Source organism: Phoca vitulina, unplaced genomic scaffold, assembly GCF_004348235.1.
Source record: "Phoca vitulina isolate PV1807 unplaced genomic scaffold, GSC_HSeal_1.0 scaffold7, whole genome shotgun sequence".
NCBI classification, from domain to species: domain Eukaryota; kingdom Metazoa; phylum Chordata; class Mammalia; order Carnivora; family Phocidae; genus Phoca; species Phoca vitulina.
This window is the reverse complement of record NW_022589710.1, coordinates 21550379-21565848: the sequence shown is the minus strand read 5'-3', so window position 1 is coordinate 21565848 and position 15470 is coordinate 21550379. Positions and strand designations below refer to the sequence as shown.

General features: G+C 36.0%; 1 protein-coding gene across 1 annotated transcript in view; it reads left to right on the top strand.

The window, feature by feature from the left end:
• The window catches only part of MDGA2 (MAM domain containing glycosylphosphatidylinositol anchor 2), a 796100-nt gene that overhangs the window by 527924 nt on the left and 252706 nt on the right, over positions 1–15470 (top strand). The window contains exon 6 of the mRNA XM_032405031.1: positions 7900–8169. Coding sequence (XP_032260922.1) covers positions 7900–8169 — 270 coding nt within the window. The remainder of the gene's footprint in view (positions 1–7899; positions 8170–15470) is intronic.

Below are 15470 nucleotides of genomic sequence, written 5' to 3'. Positions count from 1 at the left end.
TAGTAAGAAAAATACTTATATTTACTTATATTTACATAAGTATATAAACTTATATAAACATAATAGTAAGAAAATAGTAAGAAAAATACTTAATACATCTGCACTTGAAAGGAAACATCTCCTAAAAACATATTTAGCCCTTTATAAAACAAAATCTACACAATTCTAGGGTTTCCCAGGGCAGGTCTTAATTTATTAAGGCACCCTCACCTACTAGAATTAGATGCCTAATTCCAGCATTTTCGAATGCACACGTGTCCATTGGAGGCTAGAGCAGAAATCCCAGCTGTGAGGTTGGAAACATATGTGCTAAAGGGCTGAGGAACTCATGAGACTACTAATCTGGGTTGTGACCCAATTCAGGCATTCAAGATATGACATTCTATTTTGTAAAACCACTTCTAGAATCCAAAGTAAGTAACTGTTTTAATGCTCAGGTGTGTTAAGTATGAATGTATGTATGATTTGCATGATTTGATTTTTTTATTGACCTTTGGTCTACTATATTCAGCAAAATATGACCACATTTGTCTTTCACAAAGTAGTATTTCATAGCAAACTTTAAAAGCACCAGCAAAAATATTTCTCTCTCTCTCTGCACCTTATTACTAACATCTAAATATATGGATGTATTACTTCTTTTCTTGCTTTTTAAAATTATACCTTCCTTTCCAGGCATTTTGGGAACAATAGTTGTAATAAGTGGAGGCTTGGTTTTTCTTTGTGACCACACTTACTATGCCATGTAATAATGCACTTGTTTCTCTTTCTCTTTTCTTACTGACAGATTGTCAACTGTCACTGTCTTTCTCCATTTTCCTGTCTCAAGAAGCCTGTGTTTAAGTTCCTCCTCCTAACCTCCTGAAGTCTGAGAATTTAAATAGCTGATTCCATTAGGTTATGTGTAAGTTAGGAGTAAACACACCCTGAGCAATGGCCTAAGAGCCTTTTCCAAAGACATTTCACAATTCAGGCTTTTTAATTATGACTTAGGTGGTTCACAAGTCCTTTTTGCCCTATATCCTGAGTGGTAGTCACAAGTCCTTTTTGCCCTATATCCTGAGTGGTAGACAATTTCTGGAAGTCTTGACTGCAAACCACATTTGTTTTTGCCCTGCCCATGTTTTTATAATGTAATAATGGATGATACTAATATCACCTCTTCTTTCTGTTAGAGAGGCAGCAGTAAGTCTTCTTCTGGAATAAGTACCATCAAGAATTCAGTTAGAACTTAGAAATTATCAACTTTATTTATTTCACTCTGGAGTTTATCTACAATGATTTATATTCATCTCAAGCCAGACTGCCTAAATTAGAATCCCAGCTCCACCGTTCACTACCTGTGTGATCTTGGGCAAGTTATCTAAACTGTTTCCCAGATTGGTAATAACTAAAATGGATAATAATCATACTTACCTCATACAATTAAATGAGTCAATATATGTAAAGGTTTTTGAAGAGGGTCTGGCACATATTAAAGATTGTAATTGTCTCTATCTAATCTTTGCTGTATCTTGGAGCCGATTTAGTCATTTGAGTAACCCGAATAAGATGTATCATAAGGTTAGGAGACTATATGCCCAGGTGTTTTCCTAATCAAGATAGAAATTTGGTTTAGGCAGTCCTTTAGGAATTATTTAAGATAATTCTCTGGATGGAAGGTGCCTGGGTGGCTCAGTCGTTAAGCGGCTGCCTTCGGCTCAGGTCATGATCCCAGCGTCCTGGGATCGAGCCCCGCATCGGGCTCCCTGCTCGGCGGAGAGCCTGCTTCTCCCTCTACCACTCCCCCTGCTTGTGTTCCCTCTCTCGCTGTCTCTCTCTCCATCAAATAAATAAATAAATAAAATCTTTAAAAAAAAAAAAAAGATAATTCTCTGGATGTTTAGAGGGGCAAACAGAGGCCTAGCAGAGTTAAATCTATTCAGCATTATTCTTTAAGTTTAGCTATAAGCCAATCTTAGCCAAAATGGCTAGAGAATAAAGTTATAGAATCATAAAAGGATTCAAAATAGAGCACTATAATACAGTGTCCTCAGGCTGGGTAATAAAAAGAAAAAAAAATTAATCTTTATCAGATCAGTGAGAGAATAACCAATAAGAGAGTGCCTTTTTGCATGGATCCCTCTGTGTTATATTACTGATTATAGAAACACCAGCTGCCCCCATTCCAGCAGCTATGGTAGACAGAACAGAATTATTGTGTTGTTTGCTTTCCTGCTCTGGTGAGGCTTCAGTAGTATAGCTGTGAGATCCACACCAGATGGTGTTGAAGGTGATGTCTTTATCTTTTCTGCTGCTACACTATATCACTCTTACAGAAAAGCCTTAATCCCGACTGATTTTTTTAAGCCCATATTGAATTATCTACCTACTGTCCTCTTATGACAAAGGCCATGCTCCCTTTATTTTAGTTTTAGGGATATAATTGAGATTAATCATATAGTTTATTAATAGTAATGTATGTGTCATAACTGAGCAAAGAGTTAAATATAAAAAAGTATAAATAATATGCTATATTCATTTTATATTAGTGGTATACTAAATTTTGATAGAGAAATTCCTTGTCATCACCTTGTTCGTAATATAAAGCACGGTTCGGTTTAGATGGATTGAACAATGAAAGAACAGGCAGGTCTTTATAACTAGTATTTTTCAATGAATGAGTCATGAAATCCTGAGTCATATGTCACATTCTTTCATGATATTTTTTTTTTTTTTTGGTTAAGTTTATAATGAATAGTTGGGGCTTAAGTGAAGTTTTTGTTCTCTAATCTTTATTTTTTATTGTTATTTTTATTTGAATATAGTTGACATACAACGTTACCATAGTTTCAGGTGTACGACATAATGATTTGACAAATTTATATGTTACCACAAACGTAGCTACCATCTGTTATTATACACCACTATTATAATATCACTGACTATATTCCTTGTTCTGTGCCTCTTATTCCTGTGACTTATTCATTCCATAACTGGAAGCCCATATCTTCTACTTCCTGTCACCCATTTTGCCCATACTTCCACCCACCTCTCTTCTGGCAACCATCGGTTTAGTCTCTGTATTTTGGGTGTGATTCTGCTTTTTTTGTTTTTTTATTCATTTGGTTTTTGTTTTGTTTTTAGATTCCACATAGGAGTGAAATCATGTGGTATTTGTCTTTCTCAGTCTGACTTATTTCACTTTGCATAATACCCTCTAGATGCATCTATGTTGTTTCAAATGGCACAGTCTCATCCTTTTTATGACTGTGTAATATTCCATTAATATTACCCCTTCCTTATCCATTTGTCTAGTTATGGACACAGGTAGCTTCCATATCTTGGCTGTTGTAAATAATGGTGCAATCAACATAGGGGTGCATATGTAAATTAGTGTTTTCACTCTTTTTGGATAAATACCTAATAGTGGGATTATTGGATTATATGGTATTTCTATTTTTAGTTTTTTGAGGAACATCCATACTGTTTTCCATAGGAGCTGTACCAATTTTTAATCCCACCAACAGTAATATGAGAGTTCCATTTCCTCCAGATCATCGAAAACACTTGTTATTCCTTGTCTTTTTCTCTTTTTTTTGGCCCTCGTGACAGGTGTGATATGATATTTTCTTGTGGTTTAGATTTGGATTTCCCTGACAATTAGTGATGTTGAGCATCTTGTTCTCTAATCATTAAATTCAACATTCTTTTATTTAATGAGACATTATTGAGCACTTAATTCTTTGTGAGATCCTTTTCTGGTTGCTGTTGGTACAAACATGAAAAACATCACCCTTTTCACCCTGATATTCCAAAATATCTAACAGTGAAAGGGTAGGGGTAAAAGCTCTAATTGTCATAGTGGGGCATGAAGGGTGGTTACTATAAACAGCTATGGTCATACAAAGGGAAGTAACTCATTTGGCTTAGGCAAAAAACTAGGAATCCAGTGAGGAATTGATACTGACATTTGAGCATGGTAAAATACCTGACCACTGGTTTACCAGGTAGATAAGCACTGGAAGAGAATTCCAGGCAGCAGGTATAGTGAATTCATGCTCCACTGATCTTGTGAAGAGGACATCTCTTAAAACTGGCACTATTCTTAAGCCCCTGGTATCTTCTATAAAGAACAGCAAAATTCTATGGACAACAATTTCCTTAGTTGGAAGTGTTTTTTAGCTTGGATTTCTCTCCATGAATGATGACCCTCTAGGGTTCGGCTGCAGCAGCAGATGAATGCTCTGATTCTTGTAAACTTGAATGAGACCAAATTTTGCCAAGATTTCACATTTTGGCAAGAATAGTTAGGGTTTGTTAACCAAAGGAGCGAGATATATGTGGTTTTAAAGTTCTTTTTCATCATGTTTCCCAATGTTTATGAAGACATTTAAGGCCATTAAGTATTAGTATCCCAACTATTGACATAGTGTATTGACTGAAATAGAGCTTTTGATTTTATTGTCTTTTTTCACCTTAGAACACAAGTTCCATTTCTAATTTTTCCATTTATCTTGTTCAATGATTAGATTCAAATGTAAATGACACTTGTTCTATTTTGTAAAGTTTCATTTTGTAATGAATATCTTTTGGCAAATTTCCTTACTAATTTTGCTCATGTGGCATAAGCATCTTGATCAGGGATCATAAATGCACATAACTTCAGAGAACAGGCAGGTGATGTAAATATATGAAGTCACTTAAGACAATGAGAGTCATAGGGAAAGGGCTAGTTCTCTTCCTGCTAGGATGTGAGCTTCTGAGTGCAGTGATTCATTGACTGTTTTTTTCACCAGTAGACCTCAAGTGCCTATCACAGGGACTAAATACATAGTAGGTAGTCAATAAATACTTACTGAATGAACGAATGTATTGAAATTTGTTGTGCTAGGGAAAATAAGCAACACACTTAAAAACATTCCTTCCTAACAACAGCAACAACAACAACAATGATAATAACAAAAGATGTTGTGCCAACCTGGTTTTGAACCCTGGTATTATGAACTAGGTCTCTTCTAGGAGACTTTTCTGTAAATTTCCATGAAGAAGCACACTTACTCTGTCTTTTCAGTCATTTCCAGAAATATCCAGTCTGTGAATATTAACATAATGAAAAATGCATGTTGGTTTCAATATCTGTAGCAAAGCCTCTCTCTTGAATTAGAGATTGTTTATGAATATTGTTTTAAATACTGCCATATCCTGGAGCATTGTTTTAAACAGAATTCCTCAAAATGATATCATTCCCCTTTTCAACCTTCATGTTTAATTTTTTTATCACTTAACAATGAATGTAAAATAATAATCTCTCTCACATGTTGCTGTGAAGAATGTATGGATGTCTAGATCTTACAGTATGTTTTAGGACACTGCGTTTTTCTCATAATAAGAAGGAAACTGATGAGCTGTGTGGTCTTACATGTTTATACTGATATAGTGATGGGGTAGTCTGACCAACACATGCTATAGGCATTTACTGAACATTCAGCTACCTACATGATTTAATGTAATGAGATTTCTCTTTCTCATTTCCTGTACACCCATATAAGTGCTAAAGATGAAGCTTATAATGCAAATTCAGGATGGTTGGACAGTTTAAGGACACAGTGAAAAAATAACATTTGCAAGGTAGATGATGAAATAGGTATAATACTTTTTTGCTCATGAGCTTTGAAAAGCCCTATGAGAATGTTGAATTAGAGAGAACAGGTGCAGGGGAGGGGCAGAAGGCAAGGGAGAGAGAGAATCTCAAGCAGTCTCCACACCCAGCACAGAGCCCAGTGCAGGGCTCGATTTCACTACCCTGAGATCATAGTCTGAACGAAAATCAAGTCAGGCACTTAACTTACTAAGCCACCCAGGTGCTCCTGGGGTATTTTTAATATCAGGGATAATTAGAAAAATGAATGCCATCTTCAACAAAACATGGTTGGACAATATTCTTTTTTCAATTCAGTTTTGGAAAAGAGAGGATTTTTTAAAATACGATTGTGAATACAGTTCTGCATAGTGCATTGTACAGGTAAAACAATGGTCTTGTTATGTATGTATTGTTTTTTGAAGTTTGGAATTTTCTTGAGCTTTTTTTCTTTAAATTTGTCTTTCTGATAGAAAAACAAATCATCTTTGTACAAGTCAATTTCAGAGGCAAATATTTCATGAGATAATGTCACCATTGTATGTTTCCATAGTCCAAACATATGCTATTAATGGCCCCTAAGCCTTGGGACTTTTAATTTTACTACAATATGATGTAAAACAAATGAACTTTGTTAATATGATATAAAAGTTGGAATCTCTAGAATTATATTTTAACTAAACACCTTTGTAAGATTATACAATTTATAGTATAAATTGGGCTCAGTTGGGCTATAGGGATTTCTTTTACTTCTTCATGGCAATATATCAATAATTAAATATAATATCTATTTTTGAAATGTTTAAATAGTAATATCTCTTGTCAGCTTAACAACCTTAACTCTTCAGAGAATTTTCTTTTCTACTAAATGAGTGCCTTTTGCATATTCTTTTCACTATGTACATTTTCTAATTTTAGTCATAAATCTTTATAATTTAAAGTCAACACCTCACAAGGGCTATTAAGATACTTTGAAAACTTCCATATTACTTAAAATGATGTTAGAAGAACCAACATGCAAAAATTATGTTTAAAAATGTCATCCAGGCAAACTGTGCCTATCCCACAGAACCATGATAATAACAGGGAATTGTTTTCTTGCTCTCCTCTGTTTTGTTTTGTTTTGTTTTAACAAGGAAGACAAATATTAGACCACACAAGAATTTACCTTTTATTCTGAGAAAAACACTCTCCAAGTCTAAGCTGAAGTTAATAGTGAAAAAATCACACAGTACAATTGAACACGTTAAGTGTTTCTAATATGGATTGATTTCATACAATACAGTTTTGACTTTGGCATAAAATATCTCTGAATATGTGAGATCAAACACCAGCATACTGCATCCCCCCTGTTTTTCTTTAGGGATGCATTGTTGTAGGCCAGCACTGCAATATAAGCAGAAAAGAAGTGCTGTATGTGAACATACATATTTTTGTGCTGTTTCTATTTTGAGTGTTTGATGAAAAGTCTAACACAGCATTTTTTTTTGAATGGATATTTTATCTTTGTATTTTTTAACCTGAAAGATTGCAAATGACTTATTTTCACTGGGGAGATTATTATAAACTAAACATTCGAGTGGTAGGAGGCACAGTTTGGTGACTATGTTTGAGCTCTCATTTGTTTGTTTGTTTGTTTTAAAGCAGTGGTGATGAGAACTCACTGTCTAGACCTTTTGTGAATGGAGAGGTGAGAGATGAAGTATGGAGACTGCATTAGAATTACATGATTTTTTTATTCCTTTCAAGATAAAAAACCAGGCCCACTGCTTGGTAAAAGACTGGAATGATCTATGCCTTTATCTCTTACTCAGTCGTGTTCAGGTACAAAAATGTATCATTTCACCTCCGAATGATCCAAAATTAAATAATTGACAATCTCCACCATGAAAATACAAGGACTAAACAGCTGCAATATTTATACCTGGAAGGACAGAAACAAATGGTGATTGTCAGCATTCAAAGAGAAAGGGATTTTTGTTTAAAAACTGTAATCCTTCTTGTCATTCTGATTTTGGAACAATAATCTCAGAATACACAAATTTTGATTCCTCTCTCTCTATGTGTAAGATTCTTAATACACTTCTACAGGTTTATACCATGTAATTAATATATGTAACCATTATATTTGGTTTAAACTTGATTAATACAATAAGATCTTGGCAAAGGAAAAGAATATGCCATTTTAATTGTTTGAATAAATATAAAGCATGCTGTGGAATTCCACTTGTAACAGATCTAAATAGTGCATGTTTTTTTTTTCTGTTTTTGTCTTTTAGCATCTCCGTCAATTAAACTCTTGGTGGATGACCCTATAGTTGTAAATCCTGGAGAGGCCATAACATTAGTATGTGTTACGACAGGAGGAGAGCCTGCACCCACTCTCACCTGGGTCAGGTCCTTTGGGACTCTGCCTGAAAAGACTGTTGTAAATGGAGGAACGTTGACCATACCTGCCATCACCTCAGAAGATGCTGGTACTTACAGCTGCATCGCCAATAATAATGTGGGAAACCCTGCAAAGAAGTCCACCAACATAATTGTGAGAGGTAAGTTGGCCTAGAGAATGTTACCACATAGATTTCTGGGATTAACCAGGCTATCGCAAAACAATTTTGAATATAAAAACATTTCCTCAAATATTGCATTCATGTCTAACATACGTAGAAAATTATTTATAATTGATGAATGATGTCTAATTATAAATGGAAACTAAGATTTCTGAATCTTAATAATCATGCTTTATATTTGCATTGGATAGTTTTCATAACATATTCTTAATGATACTATGAAACTGTTCCATTGAATAGTTTTTATATGTTCTTAGTAAAAAAAAAATCATTAAAATGCAAATATGGCATAGAGCATTAAACATTATTATACAGATTGTGTATTAGTTTAGGAATTTAGCAAATGCATCAATTTAATATTTAATAAACATTTATTGAATCCCTATTAGAAGCAGAGCTCTAAATTGTGGGATTATATACAGATCTATAAAATATTACCTTGTACTCACGGATTATACTATCAGTGAAAATAAAATATCTCAATTAATAGCCCTATGATACAGTGTTTGGGAGGCATAAGCAAAAGCTATAGACATATAAAAAATTACAGTAACTTCTGGCTGAGGTTATTAGGAAATATCTAGTGACATTTACATCAGGTTCTATAGTCTGGGTAGAGTTTTAATAGACTGAGATTAGGGAAAGACGTGGAAAAGTCAGAGATCATAAAAGACAAAGTGTATTTGAGGAATTGACATAAAAGGTGAGTCACTAGGTCAGTGGTAGCACTGATGTTCTAGTATGGCTGCTGCCACCTGGTGAGCTGGTACCACATCTTAGAGGAGATGTTATCCCCCCAGTTTGGAGGATGTAAGTTATGGTGCAAGGAGGTTGTGTTTCTTCATGTCTCACTTCACCTGGCATGGTCCTGTGTTGGGGAAGGAGGCTGGACACCAATGGCTCTAAATTTAAAATAGATACTTAGATCCCCCACTCTTCTCACAAGCAAATGAAAATTTCTCATGATGGAGGATTATAATGGAAGCAAAACATAATTGAGTGTATTGAGATTAACATTTGTGATTTTGTGAACATGAATTATGGTGGTTTTGTTATCTGTTATTATCCAAACTCTTAGAAATATGCTACTTAACCAAAAGCATACTATATTCAAAATATTGCAAGGTGTTAGATATAAATCAAGACACTCTGAAGAATGCACTATCTGCTATAAAATCGTAGGCCATACAATATTTAGTAATTGCAAGATATGCCATTATTTTATGTCTCACTACAAAGTAAAACATGCCAATTAAGCTACCACAGTGTTTTCTTACAAGATAGAATGTTACTGAAAGAAGTCTTTCAGATCTGTTTATACTTAGGTTTTCTTTTAAACCATGTATCACCCATTAGTAGATGTAAAAAGGAAAATAAAGAAAAATAAATTGCTTAAATTATTCTTAAAATTTCACACTCAGAACCAACCCAACTCTTTTAATCCCAGTTCTTGATGACTATGGTTGTCTACCCAACATCTTTCTTTGTCATTAAGAACACTTATAATTCAGAATTATAGAGAAATAGTGTCTCTGATTTTCTTCCAAGCCAGAGCACCACTGCTGTGCCCTGCTGATAGCAATCGTAAAAGGGCATTGAATGTAAGGTTCATTCTGATTTTGGAGATGTTTGAATGTGAACATAAATAAGGATTTTAAAACCAATGAAATGTGATCTTTATTTCAGTTGTTTAATTTTTAGAAATTTCTACTGGACAACTACCATATTCTAGTGACTCAGCAAATTTGTAAGGGCTACATGGGGGTAACTACAAAGATCAGTGACTAAATCCCTACCCCCAAAGGGGTTTACAAATCCATAAGGAAGATAAGAATACAAAGGAGGACGCCTGGGTGGCTCAGCCGTTAAGCATCTGTGTTCGGCTCAGGTCATGATCCCAGTGTCCTGGGATCGAGCCCTGCATCGGGCTCCCTGTTCAGTGGGAAGGCTGCTTCTCCCTCTCTCACTCCCCGTGCTTGTGTTCCGTCTCTCACTGTATCTCTCTCTGTCAAATAAATAAAATCCTTAAAAAAAAAAAAAAAGAATACAAGGGAATAATATATGGTGATAAATAAAAAGACAGGGTCCCTGAATGGAAGTATCTTAACCTTCCTAACTTTGATATCAGTATTGGTGAAATGACACTGCTCTAAGCCTTGTCTCAGTGAGTAACCAGATTTTGTTCTTTGGCCATCCCAATTTTCTTTTTTTTTTTTTTTTAAGATTTTATTTATTTGTGAGAGAGAGAATGAGAGACAGAGAGCATGAGAGGGAGGAGGGTCAGAGGGAGAAGCAGACTCCCTGCCGAGCAGGGAGCCCGATGTGGGACTCGATCCCGGGACTCCAGGATCATGACCTGAGCTGAAGGCAGTCGCTTAACCAACTGAGCCACCCAGGCGCCCTGGCCATCCCAATTTTCAAGAAAAAAAAAGAAAGAAAGAACAAAACTGTACAAATTACCCATGTTTATTATTTCTGCTTTTTATTTATCTTTAAACACATGCTTTCTCAAATAGAAATACTTCTACCAAATCTTGCTACAAAAATTGTGAGATTAATTAAAGCATTGCCAAACAATTTTTAAGACTCATGGATGCAATGGAGAACTTTTCATTCCATTATTCTATCAACGGTAGGAACTCACTAGAGAAAAATGATGCATTAAATATAGTTTGACCAGAGGATTATCTGCAACTACATTGAATTCCTATATAACTGGGAGAATATCTAGCATAAAATGTCTGTGTTGCTCAGGTGCCCTCCATAAGGGACTAACAAGCCACAGCACATGCATGCTCAGGAAGCGATCTACTCTCCCCTGTTTCATCTAGCAGTTTTCATCGTGTTCTTAGAAAGGATAGTTTCCAACTTTGACAGGAATGACCTAGAAAAAATATATAGCTTAAAAACATATTTCCCCAATTTATAATTTATTTTTATGCCTTTAATTTATCTGAAGTGTGCATTTGCATCACCGTATTATATTACCAGTGGGACCTCTCAGCAGTGGCATCCACATCATTCATAAAATCGAGTTTGTATAAAATGTTACTGAATATAGAAATAGCCTTGGTTAATAGGTCCTAGATTGCATGTGGGGAGAGAAACTGCTACAGTAATGTGAGGCATCTGATTTCTGCCACAAAGCCCAAGGAATTCAGTTAAAGAAAATGGTTCCCTTTTTATTATATCAAAGAAATTATTTTCAAGTCTTCTGAATTCGTAGACCTCTCCAGTGTCTCAGATTAACTGTGTTATGGGTATAGTAGAAATAGAGCTCTAGGTTTATTTTTCTGCCGTTCTTATCTGTAATTAAATCGAAATCCACAGACCAGGTTTTCTGGGCAAACACAGGGATATTTTGTACATAGAATTCCCATTACCACTTGAGAATATTCATGGACAAAAAATAAGAATATAGGGTGCAGACAGGAATAAAACTCTAGAAACATTTCTGAATTTGTCATTTGATATTTTTTAATAGGAAACTAAAACTTTAAATAATGTAGACAATACTTCATGTAGAAAGCAAGCTCAAAACTGAAGAGGAATCTCATATGTTTTAATATTTTGTTAGATATTTATAAACATAGCCGTAGTGCCTTTTCTTATGATTCTTTAAGAAATTGTAATGATTGAGCCATGTTTCTCCCAAGTCAGTAGAGAAGCACCATGGCCTGGGCTCAGTGCTTTCCGAACTCCTGTTCAGTATGTCATTTCCACATTTCTCCTCTGTCATGAATTGAACCACTGTGTTGAACAAGCATGGTTTATAACATGATCAAGACATTATTGTATTTTAGTTTCCTGTGGTCTCTAAATTTTATTCAGTGGCTTAATCTTCCCCTGTTTCAAGAAGAAAAGTCAGACATATCCCATGACCCTTATGCTCATTATTAGAAATAGAGAGTCTGACAGTACATTCAAATCACAAGCACAGATTTAGTTCAATGTTTTTGGTTGCATGATCCAACATAGTAGTAAAATTCCAAACCTGATTTAATGCAAAAATTTCTCTCCTGCCTGGCTTGGGTCCACACTGGGCTGGAGATCTGCAGTGGGAAAGCAGAGCTGGTGGTATGGTTGGCTTCTTCCTCTTTGTCTGTCTATCCTCCACCCTCCTGACCACCCACTCCACCCCTGACCTGATCGCCAGGTTCTGACGACCCCAGCTTGGGGTAGAGTAGAGAGGTCTTCTCTATATAAAACATTTTTCTTTCTTATGTGACACCTTATTGGACTCTTGGGAGATTCCTCTCTCTAGAAGAGCGTACATCCATGTGTATCAAGGATTGAGTTCTAGTGATGGAATCTCCCAAGAACCCCTTGAAGTGCCACATTCTCTGAGCACAAGCTCTCGTGCAGTGTCCTTTCCCCCTTTCTGCTGAAGGCTTCTCTCTCTCCTCCAAGCAGCCAACTAAACAGAGTTTATGACAAGCCTCTCCTTCCCTGTGACTCTCATTTGTTTAGCGGAAATGCTTACCAGAAACTCTGTGAGAGCACACACATTCCAGTGTGGCCACCTCTGTCCTGTCGTCACACGGGTTTTGGCTTCCTCGGATAGATCAGGTACCTTTTCAGAGAAAATATTTCAGAGCTCCGACTGGTCCCATGAAAAGCTCCTCAGTAGGATTGAGATGAAGTAGACAGGCTCCCCTTCTGCCACCCTCGTCCACGTTGGCTCTCTCTTCAAACTATACTCTGTATCTGCTCAAATCTTGCCAGGTTCACTGTTACCACCCTTCTGTAAACTATCACTATATCTCCTGTAGTTGATTAAAATAATCTTTTCATTAACCTTTCTGCTCTGGCTCCACTTTTAGAATCCCCTCTTTTATCCACTGTATGAGATAAGGTAGACTAGGCTGTTAACAAACAGACCCATACGTGTAATTACATGAAACAAGAACACTTTAGATTTTTCTCATGGAAGAGTTCAGGTGTTTCCTAGTCCATAATGCTGGTGATGGTGTTGTGTGTGGGATTGGTGTGTGTGTAGAGGTGGAGAGTCTGCTCCATGCAGTCATTCAGACACCTAGGTTGATGATGCCTCTGCCATCCTCAATCTGTGGCTTCTAAGGTTTCTCTGAGTGTTACTTCCATCCCTGTCAGCTGGCAGTGGGAAAGAGCTTCAATGAGCACACATGGGAGAACTTTTATGGGTCAGATAGGCATTGGTTCTACTTACATCCTATTGGCGACCTTCGGCACATAGTCACCCAATGACGTGAAGGCTGGGAAATGTATTCTTACTGTGTGCTCAGGAATAAGAGGGCATGGATTTTTTGTCAACAGCTAGCCGTCTCTATTACATTCATCCAAGAGCCAGAGTGATTGGAGTTATCTCATCCTCCTGAAGAAAACTCCTCCCATGGCTTCTATCTCACCTAAAATGGAATTCAAATTCCTCATCATCATTTCATGTCCCTCTCCTTTTTGCCCACTATACTTTAAACTCATTATTCTTCTTTTTCTTTTCCACAACTTAGGACTTAAACATTTGCTGTTCTTTTGGCCTAGAATGTTAATTTTCAAATACCATCTTCTGGGAAATGACTTTGACTACCCTATCTGAAAAAACCCACCCCTAATCCCCTTGCATGATTTGTTGTTTCTTCTTATCACGTAACTACTTAGAGTTATTTTATACATATTTATTTACTTATTGTCTGTCTCTTTCATGGGGACTTTGGGGACGAAGAATTTATCCATTGTCTTATTCAGTGATGTATCCCTAGAACTTAGAAAATTACTCAGCATATAGTAGATGCTCAATAAATATATGGTGAGTAAATGGATCTCCTTTATAAGTTTACTGGCTTATAGTAAACATTGCTTCCAGACATCTATCTCCCTTTGATATCCTAATTATGTACTAAAGAATATTAAGCTAAATTAGGAAACTTTATATACATATTAAATCATACTAAACATCTGTGTGATGTGACTAGCTCATTTGAAAGGCCACATTATTCTGATTATTTATTGGTGTGTAATAAGCCACCCCCAAACAATAGCTTAAAACAGTAGCTGTCATTTGTTTTGCTCACAAATCTGGGGGTTGAGAGGCTCAGCTAAAAAATTCAGGGTCTTAGATGATTGCACTCAGAAAGTGGCTAGGGCTAGAATCATGTTCAAGGCTTTTCATTTAGATATCTGTTGTTAAACTAAAAAGTTTAAACAGCTGAATTCTTCAGGTCAGTCTCTGTCTCTGTCTCTGTCAGTGACTCTCAGAAGTCTCTTTACATTCTTTCTCCACATGGCAGGTTCACGGTAGCCAGACTTCTACTGGATCCCAGGCAAAGATCCCAAGAACTGTGTGGGTTCTTTTAACCTGGGCTCTGAAGTCATGCAGAGTCATATCTGCATTCTATTCCAGGCAGTGATAAAGGCTGGCATGTTTCCTGGGCGGGATCAAAGGGAGAAGTGTCAACTAACCTACAGACATGTTTTTAAAAAGGCATGACAATATGCGGTGTACTCCACAAACCGTATTCTTCACGTCAAATCCCATGCTGCTTCAAGCTCACTTATGCCTCTTATTTTGTTCCCATTTTCTCCTTAATTTCATCAGCCCCTATCTTGAACCCCTGTCCCCTGCTAAATGACATTGTAAACAGTTTTTTAATTTTAGAAATATTCCAGCCTATTTTTGTTGGCTATCATCTCAGATTTCTAATATGAAGAGAGAGAAAAAAATGTTGTCAATATTGAAATAGATTTAACCTTTATGGTGGAAGTTAATATGTATTCAGTGAGGCATGAATTTACATTGCCCTAACTGTGCAGAAATATACTGTAACCTCCAGGAACATCATAACCCTCTGTACTGAAAAGTGTTGATTTAACTAACTCTAGTGTATCCACGTGAAATGACCGAGTTCTCTCTAAAAATCTGAATTATGATATTAAATGTTCAGAATTCACTTAATGGAAATATATCAAATATTAGCACTCCTAACATTACTAAATGATCTTTAGGCTTATTACAAAAAAAATGTATAATTCTAAAATTTTATGAGAAAAAAATGTGAACAGTTGAGTCTGTCAGTTGCACCTAGGTAATAGTAATAGTTAATACTGATTGAACACTTACTATGTACCAAGCTACCAGGCACACTGTGTACATTAACTTTTTAATCATTCCAAAATATTCATGAGGCAAAAAATATTATGATTCCCATTTTAAAGAAAAGTAAAACTGAAGAGGGAACAGTTAAGCCTTATCTAAGCAGCAAAGCTGAGATTCAAAACCCACACAATATGGTTCCAGGGTCACT